The sequence below is a fragment of the Amphiprion ocellaris genome, chromosome 11, assembly GCF_022539595.1.
Source record: "Amphiprion ocellaris isolate individual 3 ecotype Okinawa chromosome 11, ASM2253959v1, whole genome shotgun sequence".
NCBI lineage: Eukaryota > Metazoa > Chordata > Actinopteri > Pomacentridae > Amphiprion > Amphiprion ocellaris.
Genome location: NC_072776.1, coordinates 1,316,045 through 1,339,199, shown reverse-complemented (window position 1 = coordinate 1,339,199; position 23,155 = coordinate 1,316,045). Strand labels below are relative to the sequence as shown.

Below are 23,155 nucleotides of genomic sequence, written 5' to 3'. Positions count from 1 at the left end.
GAACAAGTTGTCATGAAGAGGTGTTGAAGTCGGCCAGGATGGACTGACTTTTTACAGCGACTAGAAGGAAGACGACTAGAAGAGCAGGTCTTTAACCACCATCCATAAAATCCATGGAGTCGCTCCAGAGAAATGAAAGAAGGTCAACTTTTATCAACCTCCATCCAGATGTTCAACTTCATATCTTTACTTTGACATTTTTAGCACCACAAACCTTTAGTATCACACTTTATTATCTTTTATTAGGACTTTCATGGAATCCACCTGCAGATTTAGTTTTTGTTGACAAACTTTATTCTTGTCATCGTGGGACTGCAGTATTTAAAACTCTTCCTTCTATTTGACCTCATGTTTTTTAGTTTTAGTGGAGAAAGTTATTTTGATTGTCCATTAGTCTCTTAAAAACCAAATAATAAATTGGGTTAGTCAAGAGGTTTAAATTTCTTACTTTGTCATATTTTAAATATGACAAAAAATATAAAGCATCTTGAGACCATTTGACCTGTAATTGGCGTTATATAAATAAAATTGAATTAAAACTGTATGTATCCTGTAATGTTGGAGTAATTCAGCCATATATGTTGGAAAACACATTTTCTTTGTCCATTAATCTGTTGATTGTTTTCTCCAAAAATTCATTTCTTGTTTTGGTTTATAAAATGTCAAACCCAAATATATTCAGTTTACTGTCATAAAAACCAAAAAGGTTTACATTTATGATGCAGGAATCAGGCAGTTTTTCACTTTTTATCTTAGTTTAGTCAGAAAGATAGTTGATAATGTGTGAATTGTTGCAGCTTGTGAGCCGTAAAAGGTTTTAATCTTTGGGGCTGAGTGTCAGAAAACATTTAGAAACCAACATCAAAAAAACAACAAATATTTGAACATCATTAAAGGGAAATCCAACTTTTGCATGACAATGTCTAATTAAAGGACATTTATTTCCAACGTAAATATGTGATATTCATCCTCTGGAGCTTTCTCTTCACATCGTCTTCCACCTGGACTGGTTTGGTTGGGAGCATGTGCAACAAACATTTGAAAAACTGCACTTTAACATCAATGAATGACACTGAAGTTTAAGCTCTACATAAATGAGATGGAGTCTGGATGTGCTGCTCTGTTATTAACTCCTAAGTTTAGGGAAAGTTCAAACAGAAGAGGACAGTTCAGATCAGACTTGAGAATGAGCTTATTTTGAACAAACATCTCAGACTTTCTGAGCTTCAGCACCTCTAGCAAGATATTTTAACAACAAGCAACTCAAGAGATCCAGAAGTTGGAGAGAGTTAGCTTTAGCTGAGCCAAAGAACATGTGGGACGCTAACCTAGCAAACATTTCAGACTTTTCTCTGTGAATTCTGAGAAATAATTTCCTATTTAATGACAGAGCTACACATCTTAACTCAGTCTCATTAAAACAGACTCTAATTCATTGTCATCCATCCATATTAAAGTGCAGTTACCCAAAATGTTTGTTGCATGAGCTCCAGCAAAACCTGTCCAGGTAGAAGGCCAATTTGACAAACAGGAAGTGGAAGATTCCAAGCAGATTTATAGAAGGGGGAACCGGACTGTACTAAGTGTGGTTGAGTATAGAGGGGTGTTTTGTAGGTTTTTAAGGCTGATAATGATTATTAGTGAGACATTTGGAGTAGATATTCATTTGCAGTAAATGAAAGTATTTAACATCTTGGAGTTAAACTTAGAAGAACACAAACTCTAACAGAAAACTTTGTTGATATGTTTTTGTTTTGTTTACAGATGTTAAGTTAAAGGAGTTTTATTCGTGACGTATAACCAATCAAATCACTCCAGAAGACAGAGCAACCACAGGTAGATAAAGGTTCAGAGCCAAAGTAGCACCATTTTTAAATTTATTTATTACAGTAAATCAGTAAAAAATAAAATACTGATAATCAGTAAATCAGTCAGCCCACAATTACTACAATTCTACAATGTATGTCTCTTTCCTTTGACTTGTTATTTGTACAATCTACGATGTATATGATGGTGTTTTTTCATCCCAAAGGCTATACTATGATGTTTTCTAAGAGACATACGATGCTACTCTGGTTGTTCTGGCTCTGGGCTGCTGCACTCCTCCTCTGTTGTTTTCTGGATTGTACTCAGCTTCATGCCTTCGTCCACCAGGCCTCCGTTGACTCGTCCCGCCTGCCGTCTCTGGAGCTGAAGCTGGATTGGAACAGACCAAAGTACAGTCCAATCACGATGCCAGCTGCCTCTCAAAAGGCTCCTTCATCTGGCAGGTGGCAGCACTTCTTCTGAGGGGAAGCTGAGCTGGTCCAGCAGAACTTTGGAGATGTGTTCCAGTGGTTGGTGGATGTGTGGGGAGATAGAGAGGGACCTTTGAATAGTTCACAAAGGAAAACAGGAAACCCATTGGTAGTTTTAGTTTAGGGTGCTACTGCTGTGTTTTTTGGGTTTTAAGAGGTGAACAGGAAGAGGTTTTTTTTTCGTATTGATTATCTTTTACTTTGTTCCTGGTTGGAATGTCCATCAATGTCAACATGAAGTTCACTTTTAGTTCTGTTGATTTATTTTTATTTTACTAACATCCATTTGCTTTTAACCCCCTCACATGTTGTGTTGTTGTAAACTTACTCTTTCAAATAAATACTCGTCTAACCCTCTGGAAACCAGCGTTTAGACTGTTTTTGTGTTGCTCCTCACCTACTTCAGACAGCCGGGACATAACAACGTTTTGTGGAATAAAGGCTAAACTATGACGTTTTTAGAGTGACATGCTAAACTATGACGTTTGTTGGGCAACATGCTATACTATGGGCTTTTTTAATTGACATATTATGATGTTTTTTTTGTTTGTGTTTGTTTTTTAGCAACAAATAAGAATTTGAACAGTTTTAAAAATTACTATACTTTTACTTGTGCAATGAAATTATTATTCTATGGCATTTTTTAGACGACATATTATACTCTGATGTTTTCTTGAATAACATACTATTTTGACAATATACTGCACTAAAACATTTTTTGAACCACATATCATACATGACAATTTTAGGCAACATCCTATCATTTGCTCTTTTTGAACCACATAATAATCTATGGGTTTTTTTTGCCGACATGCTGTACTATGAACTACAGGCCATATTATGTTATTCTTGAGTAAAGTATACTATACTTTAACATTTTCTGAACTACATCCTATACTATGGCGTTATACACAGAGTGCTTTGGTTACATGTTGATTTATAATCTCGATTTTTTTCTGTTTTGTTTTTTGACGGGATTACCACAGACCTGACTGTGAACACCGTTGATACCCACCTGAGGGAGACGCTGCCTAAGATCTCAAGGCTGCTTGGTCGTGGTCTTTCTGGTCCTGCTCCAGAACGCCTTCATCAACTCCGTCTTCTTTTGAAGAGGCCCTCAGATGCTGCAATCTCTGACCTTCAGGAGGAACTGCTACTTTCACTCTGTAACGAGACGGCGGTTATTTTAAAGACCCAGCTCCTGGAGGCTTTGAGTGAAAGTTTAACATCCATCAAAACAGAACTACAGACAGTTAAATCTGAGCTGTTGGTCAGTATTTCAAACATCAAGTCCGACCCGGCTGCCCTAAAGCATGCTGTAGATGCAACGGAAACTTCACTCTCCACATCAGCGACAACATCGTCACACTCCAAAGCACAGCACCTGTCTGCTGAACTTTTAAAAGTGGACTATAAATGTGAAGAATGTGAGCAGCAGCAGACTGTGAGCAGCAGAACAGATGTGATCAGAAAGAAGTCATTTTCTTTTTTCTTTTCTTTCTGGTTGACTTGATGCTGTCAGATGCAGATGTTGGACCTGATTCTGATCTTTCAGGATAAAAAGCTGCTTTTCCTTCATAGACTTTTCAGGAAATTATTCTCTCAGGTTTTCTCTGCTATTTATATTTTTATTATCTGTGATTATTTCATTATTTCATGATTGTAAAATAAAGTTTGAGGCATAAAGACTCATTTAGTTATTTTATTCCTGAAATCTTTGACAGAGCAGAACTAAACTTCCATTTTCCTTCTTGTACTTCTGATACTAGAACTAAACGCGGCTTCAACACGGATCATCTGGTTTTAATGAATCAGCAGCAACATCACAACAACAAATGAGACAATTTTCAACAAATTAATGAAATTGATGTCATTTAAAACTATCAGAGTCTGTTTTAGTGTCAAATTAAAGCTGATTACTGACAACTAGAACATTAACATTACTGTTTTAATCACATTTAAGTTTCCTGAACGTTACATTAATGTCAACCAGCCACAGTTTTATGAACTTAATGAACCACATTACAGGAACACAACACACTTCAGCTGCTGACAGGAAACAACACAAACATCGTTAGCTTGATGCTACATTTAGCTGCTAATCAGGACTGGTCAGCTAGCTCGGTTAGCATCGCTAATTCACATTAAAGCTAATGTTCACTGGATGCTAACTCTCTTCTCTGGTCAACACACAAATAAACTCCACCAACTCCTGGAGTTCACTGCTCACATTATATCTGACTCTGAAGTTGAACATGAAGTTAATTAAAACCAGCACCGATCAGTAAATTATCATTTATTACTGACCAGCTGTCGGAGTCCTTCAGTGTCTGTTGGTCCAATCAGTCAAAGGACTGAATTACTGAACTGAAAACTGATTAAAACAAGACAACGGACAGTAAAACTGACTGTGGAAAACGTGCTGCTGCTCCACCAATAAATACCAACAAACTAAAACAAACTCGGTGGAAGTGCTGCTTTCAGGGATTTTTTAATAAATAGCAAATATGAGGCTTTTATTTTTCTGAAAGTAAAAGGAAACGTTGCTTATCCCTAGTTTCACTAACTTAACTTCAGCTGCACTTTCACCATGTTCTGATAAATCATTTTATATTAAAATAGCTGCACTTCCTTTGTATATTTGGTCGTTTCTTATGTTGCTGCTGTTTCATTGCAATTATATTTTAATAATATCACTTTAAATACAGATAATTGAAAAGAAAAAAACTGGCTCTGAAATACTCAATGAACTGATACGTCATCTAGTGTTAAACTGAATCAGAATTCTTAATAATATAAAATGGAACTGACTGAGCTGTATTAATTAAATCGAGATATTTCAAATTGAAAGAAACACAACATTGACTGAAAGATTTCAGTCAATTAAACCTTAAATTGATTTACCTAAGAAAACCATCCCTTAATGTCTTACCTTAAAATGACCTACATTTTAAAAAAAATATAGGTGCAAAGTAAAAGTTTCACACTACAGATTAATCACTGATGAACATCTAATTGCATTAACTAAATTATTATGAGGAAACAGAAATCCATGTCTAATATTTCTATCAAATATGTTTATGTCTATAAAATGTACTGGACATCAATAAAAATGTCTTGTTGAGAAACATGGAGGTATGAGATCCCAGAATCAGCCACAAGGGGGAGACTCTGGCAGAATAACAGCTAAATAAGGGAACATTGTGATATTATAACCTGTGATTTATAACTGATTCATGCGATAACCTAATAAGTGTGTTAAAGCTAACACAAATACCTATTTTTATAATCTTTGTTTAAGAAGTAACTAAGTCAGAACAGCAACTCACTGTGAAAAGTGATGTTTTGGTTACAGGAAGACAGACATCACAGTATCAGCATCAACAGCAGAGGTTCATTTTAAAGTGTCCCTGGATAGATTTCCTCATTCATATAGTTTTCCAAGCACTGAAAGACAGAAAGGCCTGTAGTCACTTTAGCTTTAGAGGAGAGGATTTTATTATCCAGCTTATCTGTGCTGTAATTTAAATGTAATAACTGTAGTGTTCATCATTACTTTGGACATATTCTGGGAGGTTATTTTTCTAATCTGCACTAAGATGTACTACAACATGTGAATCAGTCATTAAACAACGTTAACGACTAGAGAGTAGATTTACTGTTTTCTCCAGTTTAACTTCAGAGACTCAGCAGATATTCAGGACTACTGACAACACAGAACCTTAACCTTACTGTTTTAATCACATTTAGGTTTTCTAAACGGTACATTAGTGTGAACGAGCGTCTCCATGAACAGTTTTATTAACTAAATGTACCACATTACAGTAACACAACACACTTCAGCTGTTTACATGAAACTCAGCACAAACATCGTTAGCTTAATGCTACGTTAGCTTAATGCTACGTTAGCTTTAATCAGGCTACGACTGAGCAGCTAGCTCGGTTAGCATCGCTAACATTAAAACTAATATTTACTATGCTAACTCTCTTCTCTGGTCAACACACACAGAAATAAGCTCCACCGACATCTGGAGTGCATGGCACACATTATATCTGACACTAAAGCTGCATATAAAGTGCATTAAAAGCGGCACCGATACGAAAACAAACATTTACTTACCGAACTATCAGAGTCCTTTGTGTCTGCTGGTAGAATCAGCCGAAGGCAGAAAACTGGTTAAAACAAGCCAACGGGCAGGAAAACTGTCTGTGGAAAAGGTTCTGCTGCTGCACCGATAAATAAACCAACAGTTATTATAGCAGAATTAATCCAAACGAGGAGAGCAGAGTCTCTACTGCCTCCTCCATAGGACCTGTCAATCATTCCAGATTGGACTGTCAATGAAGTAGCCCCGCCCCCTGGCTTTGCCACTTCCGGTCTCAGAAAATGAAAAATTGGACCTTTTTTCGTTTCTGTCTCTTATTGATATTACTTTTTTGTTAGTCTAAATATAAAATGAAAATCAAAGCATTTTTAAAATTTCGTATATTCCTTTTTGATCATGAAAAGGAAAAATGTCTTGTATTTAAATTTAAATTTTTATATTTTAAAACAAAAATCAAATAACCACTTGTTTTTTGTTTTTCAATACCCGTTTCAGAACGGAAAATCCAATTGCCAAAATATACACGGACCATAACTGGGAATATCGCATCTAAAAATCCTTCAATGATGACAACTTTCCCTGGATTCAAGCAAACTTTGGCGGAAAAGCATTCTCCCATCATGCACCACGGTCATGAAATAATCTCTTAAACTACAAACATTCATATCCATTGATGAGTTTAAGAGTATAATAAAGAATACAGTAAAGGAGGAATGTCAGTCTTTTCCTTAAGAGATCACTGTCTTTGAACAGCTGTCAATCTGTTTTACTGATTATTGTTTATATCATGTATCTGTTTTATGTAACTTTTACATTTTGTACTACTGCTACCTTGACCAGGTCTCTCTTATAAAAGAGATTTCTAATCTCAGTGGGAAATCCTGGTTAAATAAAGGTAAAAAAAAAAAAAAAAAAAAAAAATACGTTTGAGTACAAAAACTACTTTGGATGTACAAACCTGGAAGACCCAGTCATCTGTATCCTGACTAAATAGAATTCTACCATCTCACACCTGTGTTTTTCCTACTTTGAAATGTCAAAAAAAGAAGCATACAAAATGGGACTCATGAACAGAGCTCCTGGGGAATATTTGAAATGAAAAACAGTATACACGGCATATGTGTCTCCTGAGGAAGATGTGCTAAAGCTATTAAAATGACTCAGTACATATCACTTGGGAACACTAAATTTGAAAATGAAAGAATCTGGAGGTGAGTTTACCTGAATCCTGCACCTTATATTTGCATGAGATTAGCAGCTTTACTTGCTTTAAATCACATTTCCTGCTGCCATGCATATCTCGAAAGGAACTGCTGGTGGTTGAGTTGCATTGTGGGTAATGTAGGCACCATGAAGGAACAATCGGTACACTATCGCTCCTTATGCTGCATTTTAAACTGTGCAGTATGAGTTTAACAGTGTTATAACTGCGACCTTTAATCTGTCGAGAACACTTTTAAGTGAAATTACAGCGAAAGATGCATGTTTTTGCAGGCAAGGAAAGAGATGGAGAGGGATTATAGAGCAGGTGTGCTAACTGGTGGGTGGGGTTCACCTGGTGGAGGATGGACTGACGCCTCCTGCTGGACAGACAGTGAATGACAGGGTCTGAAATGACAGGACAGGTTGACAAGATCAGTGACAGAAAAACGATAAATGAATCGATGATAATTTCACTGTGACATCATATAAATCATCAGAGAACCATCGTTTTCTCTCTTTCTTTATTACAAGCAGAATGACAGTACAGTGCTTTGCCCTCATTTGCTACAGACAGGCTGGCAAAAAGTCAAGGAGTGAACTTTTAAAATCTTTATCCAAAAAGAAAAAAAAAGAGGAATTTCTTAAAACCTGTTTAGTAAACGGTGCCATACTAAAGTTATGATATGAAGCGTGCTGCTCAGAGCACAGAAGTTGACATTTCAGACCTTTGCCAAGCTCAGGAGTGACAGGATGAGCACCTGCTGTTGTGCTGATGGACTTAGAAAAAGCAGTTTGACATTCTGATCAGCAGTAGAAGGCTGGTGTGATAAACCCATTGAGACAGAGGCTGACACCTACAGACAGTTCATTCCTAGTCAAGTTATTTGGTCACTTCTTTTTTTTAAATGTATTCTCACCCACTACAATCTTCTTAGAAAAATAACTTGTGAGGAAGAGTGAACTATAAACCTCAGCTGACAGACAATAGACCTTGTTTTTAGGGTAAAACTGATCTGTTGTAAAACAAAGTGCAGTGTGTAGTACTATTGGTAAATCTCTAATGAATCATATAATGTATATTTTGCTCTCATTTTGGTTACAAACTTGAACACACATTCTAACAGTTAAAATATAGTCTTCTCTCTGAGATACAAAAGTAGCAAAAGAAATATTCACAATGGACAACACAAAAAAATGACAAAAAAACTCGTGAAAATTTGAGCTGTGAAAGGACTCAGCTACTAAAAAAAGAATACGTGTTTGAAGAATGACTACAAAGAATTCCCCCCAAATCACATAGTGGAAGTTAAATAGACCTTACAGCATTATTGTAGTAGGATTGTGACATGTAGAAAATGCCTGGATACAGCATGGCAACGGCACAGTGAGGTGGGACACTGCGTTACAAGCACCAAGGTCTTTCCTTGAAAACGACTGAGGTCAGGATGTTGAAGCCCCCGAGTCAAACACGTGGAGGCTTGTGGGCTTTGAGTGAAAACTAAAAGGGATAAATCCAGACCTCCCATCAAATAGATAAATCATCTGTACCCCGGTAAAAAATCAAAAATACTTGCTATTAAATCTATACATGTTGGCAGATGGCGATGTGTATGAAAATAAACTGTATAAACATACAAAAATGCTTCAGAATCTCACATTCAAAAGACTTCCAGAGTCAGTCACTATGTAACCCGACAGATATGCTTTGGAAAAAAGACGACTTTCGGATGTTAGAAATGCAGAAAAGAGGTTCATCCATAATGAGCTACAATCTTCGGCTGGAGGACATGATGGACAAATCAGTTCAACATTCTCATTGATTTGATTGTGACATCGCCGATTCAAGTCTCCCTCCTGCTTCCAGCGAACTACAGCTAACACTCCTTCTCACTACAATATAGAGCAAACATTTTTTTAAGTTACATCCATACATCAACAGTGACTGACATCAATCATTTTTAGAACAACAGAGAGAAAAAACTCATGGATTAATGCAACACAGAAGACAACCCCTTAATAACACTAGCATTCTCACATCAAGTTTTTGCATAACACAGAGCATGGCAGCAAAACACGCAAGCAGGATGCAACAGGGAGGAGTAGCGAGTCATTTAGGACATCCACAAATCACAGAACCTCATCAGTCCCAGGATGCTGCTGCTGCTACTGTTATTGTTGTTACCCTACGTGGCCACATGGTGGCAGCAGAGGGTGCTCGCTGTTTCAGGAGAAAGAAAAAAAGAGAAAAGAAAGTGCCATGATATGTTTGGTGATAAATGATGTCTGGGACAAAGGAGAATGAGGTACGATGGAGAGAAGAATAGATCTGCATGCAGAGAGAGAGAGAAGGATCCGACATGCTACACTGACAGATAAGGGAAACAAAGCTTGACACGATTGTGAGGGTAAAAGAAAGTAGAAAGAGGAATAATAGACACACTGTACCAGACATATATGCCCTCTGAACCTCCTTGTACTCTCACAAATGTGTTTGAATTGAAATATAATCCACTGGAAAATGGGTATCTATGAATTAAGGCAGGGTGGCTAAAATACTGCACATCCCTCCAGATTTTTCTCCCTCCTTCAGCTGATGGGTGTGTGTGTGTAAGGCTTAGTAAAACACCACTTTTTATTTATTTTCTTTTTTTAAACACCTTTCTCCTTTGGCTCCTAGCCTGCTGCTGTGTGGTTACCTGTAAGGCAAAGGTGTGTCACATACAAACATACAATATCAGGCAATTTCATGCGTACTCTCACGCACATGCACACGCACGCACACCTAAAGGGCTGAGCTCGACGGCTACCCCTTTACTTGGCCAGACCACGTACTATACAGAAATGTTGTGTTGCTTTTTTTTTGTTCGACAAACATGTACAAAGAAACAACAAAAAAAAGGACACGGAAGTGGAGGAACAGGCAAGAATTTGACTGAAAAAAAGAGGAATACAAAAAATATGACAGTTCAAACAGGAAAGTTCCACATGGTTCCCCATTTTTTAGCTCTTACACTTTTTCAAGTAAGCGTTTAAGCAGGAACTTTGATGAGACTAAGACAGGGGCTACACTGGAACCAAAAAAAAAAAAGAGACAAGTATGAAAATGAGGACAATATTATCTAAAGGGACGTCCACTCGGGTGTAGCCCAGGAAATGCACATGGTGAACTCAGCATGGAGCGTCCATGCGTCTGATGTGTGTTTTGCTCTCTAATTCCTCGATCATTGCGATGCAGATCTTGGTCACACATCCATGAGATTCACGTACACATTGTTTCAGAGTCTGCGTTCACACCGAGGTCTCCGGCCCTGGAGCGTAGTAGGCGAATCCTGCCCCTGAGAGACGGAACATGCAGGGGCTGAGGGAGCACAAGTCCGCCCCTCCGCCTTCAGCCAGGTGGGCCAGCAGTTTGTGAGGAAGAGGGTCAGACCTGCGGAGCGACAGCGTGTCCACGGCGCTCAGGTGGAGGTGAGACGAGTCCGTGCTCATGCCTTTGCAGGATCGACGAAAGGACAGTGGACTCAGCTCTGCTGCGCTGCCCGGCAACAGCTTCTCTTCATCCTACATAGAAACGGAGAACGCACCATCATGAGAACATGTAGAACAGAGTAAAGGAAGTTCACCCTCGTGTCGTCCTGCCGGTCAAAATTGACCCGGTTTAACGTTTGAAAATGTGAAAAAAATAAATTTTCACAATGAAACTTCTGATGTCCACATTATCAACATTTTTGGGAAATCTTTGAACTTTTTTTGGGGGAAAAAAGAAATTTTAAAAATGTTTCTTAAGAACATTCACAAAAAATCAACCAAAATCCAGCAAATTTCGCTGATTTTTAAGTGAATGTTCTTAAAGAAAATATTAGAAGTTTTACTGGAATCACTTTAGATATTTTTAGGAAGATTTTTACTCATTTTTTTGAAAATATTTACAAGAATTTTCTTGCCAAATTCAGGGGATTTTTTTTTAAAATAAATCTTTTAAGGGAAACTTTTAAGGAATTATTGGAGTTTTCTTCCTGAAGGTTTTGCAAATTTTCAGAAATTTGGGGAATTTTTTTGCAGATTTTTTGAATTTTTTTCAGACAAGGAAACAATATTTTTTGGTGCCTTTTTTAACCCAACTTTTAACGCTCCTGTTGTCCTCATTTATGGGCACCAAAAAATATTGTTTCCTTGTCTGAAAAAAATCCAAAAATTCAGCAAAAAAATTCCCCAAATTTATGAAAATTTGAAAAACCTTCAGGAAGAAAATTCCCATAATTCCTTACAAGTTTCTCTAAAAAGTTTTATTTTTAAAAAATCCCCCAAATTTGGCAAGAAAATTCTTGTAAATATTTTCAAAAAATTCATAAAAATCTTCCAAAAAATCCTAAAAATATCTAAAGTGATTACATATATATCAGTAAAACTTCTAATATTCTCTTAAGAACATTCACATAAGAATCAACTTTTTTTCTTTTTTTTAATGTGAACATTCTTAAGAAACATTTTAAACATTTCTTTTTTCCATTAAAAAATGTTCTAAAATTCCCCAAAAATGTTGAAAATGTGGACATCAGAAGTTTCACTGTGAAAATTTTTTTTCTTCACATTTTCAAACTTTAAACGGGTCAATTTTGACCCGCAGGACGACACGAGGGTTAACTCAAAATTCACACATGCAGTCCCATTTCCAAACACCAGATGTCACCAGTTTACCTGCCACACTTCAAATGCGTATTTCACAGTTTGCCAAACTGCCCAGGCAACCTGAGTAAATATTTCTCCACATCAGATTAGTCTGTGACATCAGTGTTGGATTAGGTGACCCACTGGTTGGCTTGCCGAGTAAAATATGACCGCGGTTACTAATTAAACATGAATAAAATCTGTGCTGACCACTAAATCATCATCTCATATTTCACCAGTAAACCTTGGAACCCAGATACTTCAGTTGGAGTCTGGTATCTATCTTAAGCAGCAGTCCAGGATCTTAAAAAACGCATCAAGCTGCTGCTACTTGTTGAAATCCACATGACAAGTGGCGGTGGATTTTAAGTAGCCTGGGTTTATTAAAGCCAGGATGAAATTTCTCATTTGGCTGCTCCCCAGATCAAGTTAATTCCCGTCCCACATGCTGTGAGAAGCACAGCACGCTTTGAAACCGGCACGGCACAGTTAATTGGGGATTGTGATTCCTGAAAGTCGGTCTGACAGACACTAACACACCAACGCAGGCCCAGCCCCTGTCAGCCTGAGTCTCAGCAGGACTCCACAGCGCATGCAGTTCACAGCAGCATTAACAACCAGACACCCCACTGTCAACGCCCTCTGTGTGCTGTTACCATGGTGACCCCAGGCCCACCTAGCAGGGCCGGGTGGGGGCAGGACTCTAGGGTTTGCTGGACGGGGTGCCATGGCTGCGTGGCATCATGGAGTCATACGTTCTAGCAGCCTTTCCTCCACTGTCTCCCTCACAGGTCCTATCAGGGTGCAGTGGGTCCCTCTCACTGCCTCCACCAGCAGGGCCGGGGGCCACACTGGCCTCCGGGGCCACACTGGCCTCCGGGGGCCACACTGGCCTCCGGGGGCCACACTGGCCTCCGGGGCCGCACCGGCCTCCGGGGCCTGCACTGGCCTCCGGGGGCCACACTGGCCTCCGGGGGCCTGCACTGGCCATACCTTCTGTGGATGACGTTAGAGGAGAGGAGCTGATAATGAAATCTGATCAAACCTGTATAAAGCTGAGTGGAGTCTGTCTGGTGCCAGACGGTGTGTCCTACTGGAGTAGATCTCTGACAAACCTCCTAAGATCTCACAGTGGTTACAGCAGGGGTGTCAAACATGCAGCCCACGGGCCAAAACCGGCCCTCCAGAGGGTCCAATCCAGCCCACAGGACGACTTTGTAAAAATTAGACAGAAGACATTAACTGCAAATTGTGAATTTGTAAAAATATAAATTTAAAATAATTTCTAGACCATGACAAGTTGTTTTGATCATAAAGTAAAATACCAGATTGTTCATTGTTCTTTTGTCATTTTGTGTCTCAATTTTGTAATATTTTGTCTTGTTTTTGTCTTTTTTTTGTCTGACTTTTGTTGCTTGTCTCATGTTTTTGTCATTTTGTGTTTCCTTTTTGTCTCGCTTGTGTTTTTTGTCTATTTGTTTGCTGTTTTGGTCCTTTTTTTGTCATTTTTTTGTCTCGTTTATGTGCATTTTTTGTCGTTTTCTAACTTCTTTGTCTAATTTTTTTCTCTTTATTTTGTTTCGTGTCGTCTGTCTCATTTTGTGTCTCATTTTTGTAATATTTTGTCTTGTTTTTGTCTTTTTTTTTGTCTGACTTTTGTTGCTTGTCTCATGTTTTTGTCATTTTGTGTTTCCTTTTTGTCCCGCTTTTATCTACAACTAGTAGATAAATTTGACTCCTATTGACCTCTGTGTGTCTTCATTTCGCTCTGGGCATGGCAAAAATGCATTTAGAATGATTCAGTTGTGATCAGACCACTTTAGACACCTTTCAGAGAGCAGTATGAACAGGGTGGTGCTGCTGGACCATTACTGTAAATCAGATTCAGTTTGTTAGAATCTTGGCTGCACTGGTTTAGTGATGGCAATGAATAGGGACTTCAGCTACCTCTTATTGTCATTTTAAGAAAAGAAATGACAGAAAATAGTGAAAATGCCTCTCATAATTTGCAGAAGCTTCAGGAAGAAAATTCCAATAATTCATTAAAAGTTATATTTGAAAAAAAACCCCACAAATTTGGCAAGAAAATTCTTGGAAATATTTTCAAAAAATGAGTAAATCTTCCAAAAAAAATCCTAAAAATATCTAAAGTGATTCCATATATATCAGAAAAACTTCTAATATTTTCTTTAAGAACATTCACATAAAAAATCAACCAAAATCCAGTGAATTTCACTGGATTTTGGTTGATTTTTTATGTGAATGTTCTTAAGAAACATTGGTTTTTAACATTTCTTTTTTCTCACCAAAAAATGTTCAAAAATTTCCCCAAAATGTTGAAAATGTGGACATCAGAAGTTTCACTGTGAAAATATATTTTTTCCCACATTTTCAAACTTTAAAACGGGTCAATTTGACCCACAGGACGACACGAGAGTTAAAAAAAAGACACATGACAAAGCGACAACATGAAAGACAGAAATGGATGGTAAAGTGCATGCAACGTGCATTTCCTAAACAGGAAAAGGGACAAAAAAACATGAAATTACATTGAAAACGGCAGTGACAGGATGCTACAACCTGGCTTACAAACCAGATCTCATCAACGGCTAATAGTTTCACATTGGGCAAAGTGTGGAGACTAAGTGGATGACATTCCACCATGCAAACAGAGATGAGGGCATAAAAGAGAGAGTCACCTCCTCTTCCTGCTCCTCTCTCGTCTCTCTGGGCCAATCAGAAACTCATTCTGCTGGAGGACTGGGAAAGCATGAAGATGGTGGACGGCTCCACAGTAAGGCACGGGCGGGTGGACTGGAGTTACCACAGAGTCACAACCACACAGGGAGTGGAAAATAAGAGAGGGGAAGGGAGAGGTGACAGTAATGAAGAGGTAGAAAGAAGGAAAGAAAGGAGGAACGATGGGGGATGGTGTGAGTTGTGATTACGGCGATCCATTAGGTTGCAGTGAGAAAAGAGAAAAGAGGAGAAAAAGCACAGGAGGAAGAAATCTGTCAGGACTTTCACTCATTTTTTCCATTCATGGTGAAGCTTGCTTCACAGGAAGTTAAGGCTAAGCCACAGGGAACAGGAAGGCATAGTAAATCCCACTGAGGCTTAAAGCTTTTATGGATCTTAATGGTCTTCCTAGATGATTAATAGACTGGAATAGATTTGTGGCTTATGGTACTGAAATATGAAGTATGAGGCAGGATTTCAGAGAATTCTGCTTACCGAGTCACATTTTTGACACTATAGTTTGTGAACTGGAATGCTGTTTAACAGTTGATTTTCTTTTAACTCTCTGAACCCCAAAACCTGCGGGTGGATTGAAATGGCATGTTGTCTTTTCAAAACTTATGAATTTAAATAATTTATAAGAGCTAGAAACTGTAAAAACTGAAAAGAAATCATCAGATTGTGACTTTCCGCTAGTCCTTGAACTACTCATCTGTGACTGGCCATGGGAAAATGGACCATGTTTAACCCTCCTGTTGTCTTCATTTACAGGCACCAAAAAATATTGTTCCCTGTCTGAAAAAATCCAAAATTTCAGCAAAAATATTCTCCAAATTTCAGAAAATTTGCAAAACCTTCAGGAAGAAAATTCCAATAATTCTTTAAAAGTTTCCCTTAAAAGTTTTATTTTTAAAAAATTTCCCAAATATGGCAAGAAAATTCTTGTAAATATTTTCAAAAATGAGTAAAAATCTTCCAAAAAAATCCTAAAAATATCTAAAGTGGTTACATATATATCAGTAAAACTGCTAATATTTTCTTTAATAACATTCAGAAAAAAATCAACCAAAATCCAGTGAAATTCGCTGGATTTTGGTTGATTTTTTGTGAATGTTCTTAAGAAACACTTTTAACATTTCATTTTTTCCACCGAAAAAATGTTCAAAGTTTTCCCAAAACTGTTGAAAATGTGGAAATCAGAAGTTTCACTGTGAAAATATATTATTTTTTCCACATTTTCAAACTTTAAAACGGGTCAATTTGACCTGGAGGACAACACGAGGGTTAAGATTAAGATTATGATCTTCAATAAAATCATTAAATTCTACATCTTATTCAAAAAAAACAGCAAAAATAAACCGTTGGCTCTAAGCAGATTCTGTAAAAAACTGAAAATTCTGCACTCCTTGGTCTAATTAAAAAGCGATTAGTCAGCCAGCTGAAACCAACGAGTCACAAAACAAAAAAAATCAAAGACATTTTGGTTGAACTGGGCTGAAAGAAGACAGGACAGCATGAAAGCAAATTTAAATTTAGGTAGTAAAATAATCACATCATGTGGAGTTTTCATTGTTTTTGCTGTATGTGGAACACCTGCAGGCACTTGGAAAAAGTTATACATTGATTTTTTGCAAAATAAATAAAGAAATTTTCCTGTGGTTTTTAGTCTTTTTAAGATTTGTGACATTTATTTTTTTATATACTGCAGAAAAGACATATTTTACTTTTCTGTACTTGTACTCATGTTTGTGCTGTTTCCATACAGTACTTTATGCTGTAGTGAAAAATGAGCCCACAGTGAGTCAAAACGTTACAGGAAAGACCCAGACAGGGGTTCAGAGGTTTAAAAGAGGGGAGCATTCATTAGTCACTGGTTAATAGCTTTAGCAACGCATTTAGTTAACACTATTACTATATGAAAAAATCTAAACGCTAATTTGGAAGCATGACAACTTAACCCTCCTGTTGTCCTCATTTACGGGCACCAAAAAAAATTGTTTCATCGTTTGCAAAAAATACAAAGATTTGGCAAAAAAATTCCCCAAATTTCTGAAAATTTGCAAAACCTTCAGGAAGAAAATTCCAATAATTCCTTAAAAGTTTCCCGTAAAAGTTTGATTTTAAAAACATCCCCCAAATTTAGCAAGAAAATTCCTGTAAATATTTTCAAAAAATGAGTAAAAATCTTCCAAAAAATCCTGAAAATATTTAAAGTGATTCCATATATATCAGTAAAACTTCTAATATTTTCTTTAAGAACATTCACATAAAAATCTACCAAAATCCAGCAAATTTCGCTGGATTTTGGTAGATTTTTATTTGAATGTTCTTAAGAAACATTTTTAACATTTCTTTTTTTTCCACCAAAAAATGTTCAAAGATTTCCCAAAAATGTTGAAAATGTGGACATCAGAAGTTTCACTGTGAAAACATATTTTTTTTCCACAGTTTCAAACTTTAAAACGGGTGAATCTGACTCGCAGGACGACATGAGGGTTAAAGCTCTAGTTTCATTGTGGGGTTGGTGCTAACATCCCACCTGTGCACGCTCGGTGGCTGTGGGACACATGGCCCTGCAGAGGACCTTCTTGATGACATCTGGCAGCAAGCTGACTGTAATAAGGAGGATGATGCTGAGCCAGGCCGGGCCGCTGGACAGCATCTGCATAAACACGTAGTACATCCTCTGGTAGTTCAGGAAGGGCCTGAGCAGCGACAGGAAAAGCAGAAAAGCATTGATTTTCCCCCAAAATGTACAAATAAACATAAGCAGATAGTAGTTAAACCCAAAGCACGTCATACCAAATGATGCCGCCCCAGAGAAGAGAGAAAATAACATAGAAAAGTAGTGAGCCCCAGATGACAAAGTGATTGATCCAGGTCCAGTGGTGTGTATCCAAGGCAAGCTGAAACAAACAGAATATATACATAGTAAACACCAAAGCAGTCAATCAGGTCGAAGCTTTTTCCTTTAGGGTTTACTGCCGTGCAAACTAAGCAGCATGTGTAGTCAATAGTTTATGTAACAGGATAGTTAACAGCATGCCAGCTTGTCCACATATAGAGTCAGGAACACATGCAGCGGTAATGACCCTATTGAAACGGAGGGATTACGTAATACTATTGGAGCGCTTTTCCATCCATTTAATTTCCAAACACACGTGATCACATACCTTGAGCGTAACAGTGAACACCAGCACAGTAAAGACGAGAGTCCCAAACGTCCAGTTTCCAAACATCTGCAAAGGAAAAGAGGAAGAGGAGGGTTAGTGGCCACATCAGTCACACCCCCAGTCGCCCTGCATTCCTGGGTTAGTGAGCATCCTATGGTTTTACAGTGCATCTGTTAGCACCCGAAAGAAGGGAAGAAAGACACCCTCATGTGGTAAGAGGTGATTTGTTTAAAAATTAGCACCCTCTTGGCTTTCTTTTAACCCTGGTGTCGTCCTGCAGGTCAAAATTGACACGTTTTAAAGTTTGAAAATGTGGAAAAAAAAATATTTTCACAGTGAAACTTCTGATGTCCACATTTTCAACATTCTGGGGAAATCTTTCAACATGTTTTGGTGGAAAAAAGAAATGTTAAAAATGTTTCTTAAGAACATTCACGTAAAAGAATCAACCAAAATCCAGCAAATTTTGCTGGATTTTGGTTGATTTTTATGTGACTGTTCTTAAGGAAAATATTAGAAGTTTTACTGATATATATGGAATCACTTTAGATATTTTTAGGATTTTTTTGGGAGATTTGTACTAATTTTTTGAAAATATTTACAAGAATTTCCTTGCCACATTTGGGGGATTTTTTTTTAAAATCAAACTTTTAAGGTAAACTTTTAAGGAATTATTGGAATTTTCTTCCTGAAGGTTTTGCAAATTTTCTGAAATTTGGGGAATTTTTTTGCTGAATTTTTGGATTTTTTTTCAGACAAAGAAATAATATTTTTTGGTGCCCGTAAATGAGGACAGCAGGAGGGTTAAAGGTTGTCACCAATAAACTGGGAATATTTTCACTTCATCTCTCTTTTTTCTACCTGCTGAAATCCTAGAAGGGTTTAAGCAGATGTCAGGAGTGAACAGATGGAATGAGAGAATGGCAGAGGGAGGAGGGTGGCGGGATAGGGAGATCAAGGAGAAGAAACTGGAGAACTTATGTAATAACTACAGCTGCTTGTTGGTGCTGCTACACCTGTCTCTGCCAGAATTCCTTCATCCATTACTCCCTTTAATTTTTGAATAACAGAAATAGTGACATTTTCCATTTTTAAACCAGCTGGAGCAGTGAAATTAAAACCCAACCAACCCCGAAAACTTCCAGCGCAAACACACGGACAAACAGATACACGCACAGATGCACAAACACAGTAGACAGAAAAACAAACAGATGCTGGATCTCGATCTGTATTAGTATTAATTTATTCACTACCACAACGAAACACAAGGATAATGTGGGGAAGCGTCGAAAAGATTTCTACCATGTCAGTAGGGTTGTTAAGATCAGGTACTGTGCAGGATTCAGGGTTTTTACAGAGATTAGGGAAATAATGGCGCACTAGGAAAGACTACACATTCAAATGAAAGTGCATGGATGATGTGAAGTGAGAAAGGATGAAACCGGATGAAACGGTCAAACTGAAAGCATAAACGAGACGACAGGAACTAAAAGAGCGTGAAAGACAGATAGAGCTGACAGGGAGGGAGACAGGCTTACCATCTGTGTGTTGGTGGTCATAAGCTGAAGAGGAAGAAGAGGGAGAAGGAGGAGAAGAAGAAGAAGAAAGAGGAGCAAAATAAAGAGAGAGGAAGCAGAGAGAAGGAGGGGGAAGAAAAAGAGAAAAGAATCAGGACAAAGGGTAAAATGAATTTCAGGATGTCTCAACTTAAAAAACAGGACCAAAGGCAATCGAAAACAGTTGACATGATACAAAATTAACAATACAGAGAAAGATGCTATTGCGTTGTCGATATGAATGGAGATCCAATGTTGCTGACCTACGGCGGGGCCCAAGACAGAAACTTTACTGTTACAGATCCATAATAACAAAAAAACATGAGCACAAAGTCAACCCACTGCACTGAACTCCTCTCTAATGAGAATCCAATGGAGATGAACGAGTGTTTGTAAAGACAGCACTTACTTTAATGCTTTATCCTCTCTTTAATTCCCACAAAAAATAACTGTGTTGCTTCTACTCGATTAACTACACAGACGGAGGCTCACCTGGCCGTTGCTGGTGAATGTGGTGTTGTCAAAGAGGAAATAGGCACCAAAGAAGAAGATAACAGCGTCAAACACACCCAGACACGTCCAGTAGAGGAAGACAGGCCAGCGGAGGAGGGAGTTCTTCGCAATGTCCCTGAAAGAGAGACAGAGATGGGCAGAAACTTCACATTTTAGCATCATCAACACCACACTGGAAAACACTCTCAGTGAAGCACAAGACCTTCTGCATCGGGTAGAGCGAGAAACAAGACTGACTGGACTCTTCCTGAACCTAACCCAACCCTAACCCAACATCTGAGGAGACATTGCAGCACTAGATGGGTCTGAAATGGAAAAGGTTGATGATTTCCTGTATCTTGGAGGGTACACCAACACAGCACATGATACAGAAACAAAACTCTGAAAAGCCTGGGGAGCATTAAACTCTCTGGCAAAAGTATGGCTATCGCCTATTAAAACAACCAACATGAGAGTATTCAAGACGTGAGTGGAGTCCACCTTATTCTATGGATCTGATTCCTGGTCACTAACGAAGACCGCCTTAAAAAAGAATTGATGAGACTTCTACCAGAAGGCGATGGAAGGTACAAAACATCTCCTGGAAATCGCATCCCACCAACAAATGGCTATACGGTCCACATACACGCTGGTCAACTATCATTAGGCAACATAGACCAGCCCTGGATGGACATGTGGTGAGACACAACGAAGCAGCTGATCGTTGCTATGGAAACCTGATGCTGTCAAAAGGGTTGGCAGGCTGAGCACTACATTAAGGAAGGTTCTAGAAGAAGACACTGCAATGCTGGACAGGGGGAGATGGATGAAGAACTTCATTCATGTCACCGATACCATCGGATGCAACTGACTGACTGAACACCACACCAACGTCCAAACTAAACATTTGGGGATTTTCTTGGGACCTCACCTGTACAAGGAGGGCTCCCTCTTCAGCGTCTCCATGGTGACGTGCTGCTCAACCAGGCTGTACAGGAGGATGGGGAGGGACGTGAAGCTGATGTTGTACAGCGTCAGATACGCGGTGTCGTACAGCGGCTGTAGGAGTAACACAACACACACGGCATCAGAGCCTTTAAACAACTGCACTGATGTTTCGGGACGTTTTTTTGGAAGAACAAGTGGGAAAACCTGAAAACACATCGGACAGCCGTGTGTTTTTAGACATCCAACGCAAATAGAGCAACACAAACATGTATTTCTAGCTGTGTTTTTATTTGTCTAATGAATTCTTCTCTTATTTCTGTGCTGGTCTCAAGTGCTACATGTTCCACTATGCTCCCAAACTATATCTGTCAGGTATTTGGAGGCTCTGCAAGTATGTTTAACCTTCCTGTTGTCTTCATTTACGGGCACCAAAAAGTATTGTTTCCTTGTCTCAAAAAAATCCAAAAAATATGTAAAAAAATTCCCCAAATTTCTGAAAATTCGCAAAACCTTCAGGAAGAAAATTACAATAATTCCTTAAAAGTTTACCTTAAAAGTTTGATTTTTTTTAAAAAATTCCCTGAATTTGGCAAGAAAATTCTCATAAATATTTTCAAAAAATGAGTAAAAATCTTCCAAAAAAATCCTAAAAATATCTAAAGTGATTCCATACATATCAGTAAAACTTCTAATATATTCTTTAAGAACATTCACATAAAAATCAACCAAAATCCAGTGAATTTCACTAAGAAACATTTTTAACATTTCTTTTTTTCCACCAAAAAATGTTCAAAGATTTCCCAAAAATGTTGAAAATGTGGACATCAGAAGTTTCACTGTGAAAATATATTTTTTTTTCCACATTTTCAAACTTTAAAATGGGTCAGTTTTGACCCACAGGGCAACACGAGGGTTAATTGGGTTTATCAGAGTTTTTTTAGCTGTAAATGTCTGCTAGATGCTCTTAGAAACAAGATTGATGAAAGATGAGTCTTTGCACTAAAAACCTGAGCAAAGAGTTAAAAAGAAAAACCTCCACTGTGCTGAGGAGAAGAACAGATTCAGGTTATAATTCTTTGAAGTGTCTATGAACATTAATTACTACATGAAACTACTGTGAAAACAAACAGTCAGTGTACACATTGCATTACATGCTTGCATACTAACTCTGACACAGTGTAAAGTACTTACCTGCTGGGAAAACCCGCAGAAGAATTGATACAGGAACTGAGGAAAGATGAAGCATACATTCTGGAGAGGTTTAAGAGGGGAGAAAAAAAAACAAGTGGAGAAAGTGATAAGCTTGTGACAAGTACAAGTGAAGAGATTTGAAGAAATCTAAAAATGCTACTATCTACACATTTCTGTTTATGCAGAGATTGCGCGCTATAAGCTCAGTGAGTGGGCCGCACAGAGCTGGCCTGCCAAAAAAGAAAAAAAATGAATCAGTTGGCATGGCGCTGCTCGCTATGGAAGCCGCCCACGCTGATCATCGCGGCCATGAATCCGGGAGAATGTTGCACCGGGGATTCATGAATCCAGTAATCTGTCAGAGTAGCTGCAAAACCTGGGTCTTTGTAACTCAGTGTTTCACTGGGAATTACAATAATGCGATTAAAATGTGTGAGCCACGGGAATACGCCAGGCATTCGTCTAGTACCTTGTAGAAGAAGTACTGAACAAGCTCAGCAATTCGGATGTAGTAGTAGTGGCCGTGAACAAGTAGCATCTTCTTCAAGTGTTTAAACTTTGGGATGGCATAGTCGCTATTTCTTGCTGCCTGTCGGCCTTCTTTCCCCATGATGCCTGAGGAAAGAAAAGACAGCGTGATGTGTTTTAATACTCCTTTACAACTACCCAAAGTTTCACTGACATCAGTACAGATCTATCACAACTCTGTTTAAAAATCCAGCTGAAATACTTGATGGATATTTGAGCAATTTAGCCATTTAACCCTCCTGTTGTCCTCATTT

General features: G+C 38.2%; 1 protein-coding gene and 1 long non-coding RNA gene across 6 annotated transcripts in view; both read right to left on the bottom strand.

Annotated features, from left to right (window-relative positions):
• Positions 1–1,866: 1,866 nt before the first annotated feature.
• Positions 1,867–4,854, bottom strand: LOC129350024 (uncharacterized). The gene is made up of 2 exons (XR_008603221.1): positions 3,313–4,854; positions 1,867–2,368 (listed from the first exon to the last, which is right to left on the bottom strand). It is a non-coding gene; the product is annotated as an uncharacterized LOC129350024 (long non-coding RNA).
• Positions 4,855–8,110: 3,256 nt separating this feature from the next.
• Positions 8,111–23,155, bottom strand: part of LOC111564160 (phospholipid-transporting ATPase IH-like) — a 48,859-nt gene continuing 33,814 nt past the window's right edge. For 2 of the 5 annotated variants that reach the window (XM_023263578.3, XM_055015125.1), the window contains 9 exons: positions 22,843–22,988; positions 22,374–22,433; positions 21,166–21,293; positions 20,235–20,370; positions 19,725–19,748; positions 18,187–18,252; positions 17,816–17,919; positions 17,553–17,718; positions 8,111–11,167 (listed from right to left, as the gene is read on the bottom strand). In XM_023263578.3, coding sequence (XP_023119346.1) covers positions 10,895–11,167; positions 17,553–17,718; positions 17,816–17,919; positions 18,187–18,252; positions 19,725–19,748; positions 20,235–20,370; positions 21,166–21,293; positions 22,374–22,433; positions 22,843–22,988 — 1,103 coding nt within the window. In that variant the 3' untranslated portion in view covers positions 8,111–10,894. Of the gene's footprint in view, positions 11,168–14,973; positions 15,089–17,552; positions 17,719–17,815; positions 17,920–18,186; positions 18,253–19,724; positions 19,749–20,234; positions 20,371–21,165; positions 21,294–22,373; positions 22,434–22,842; positions 22,989–23,155 lie in introns of all 5 variants that reach the window. The other 3 variants (XM_023263580.3, XM_055015126.1, XM_055015124.1) reach the window with 3 other exon arrangements.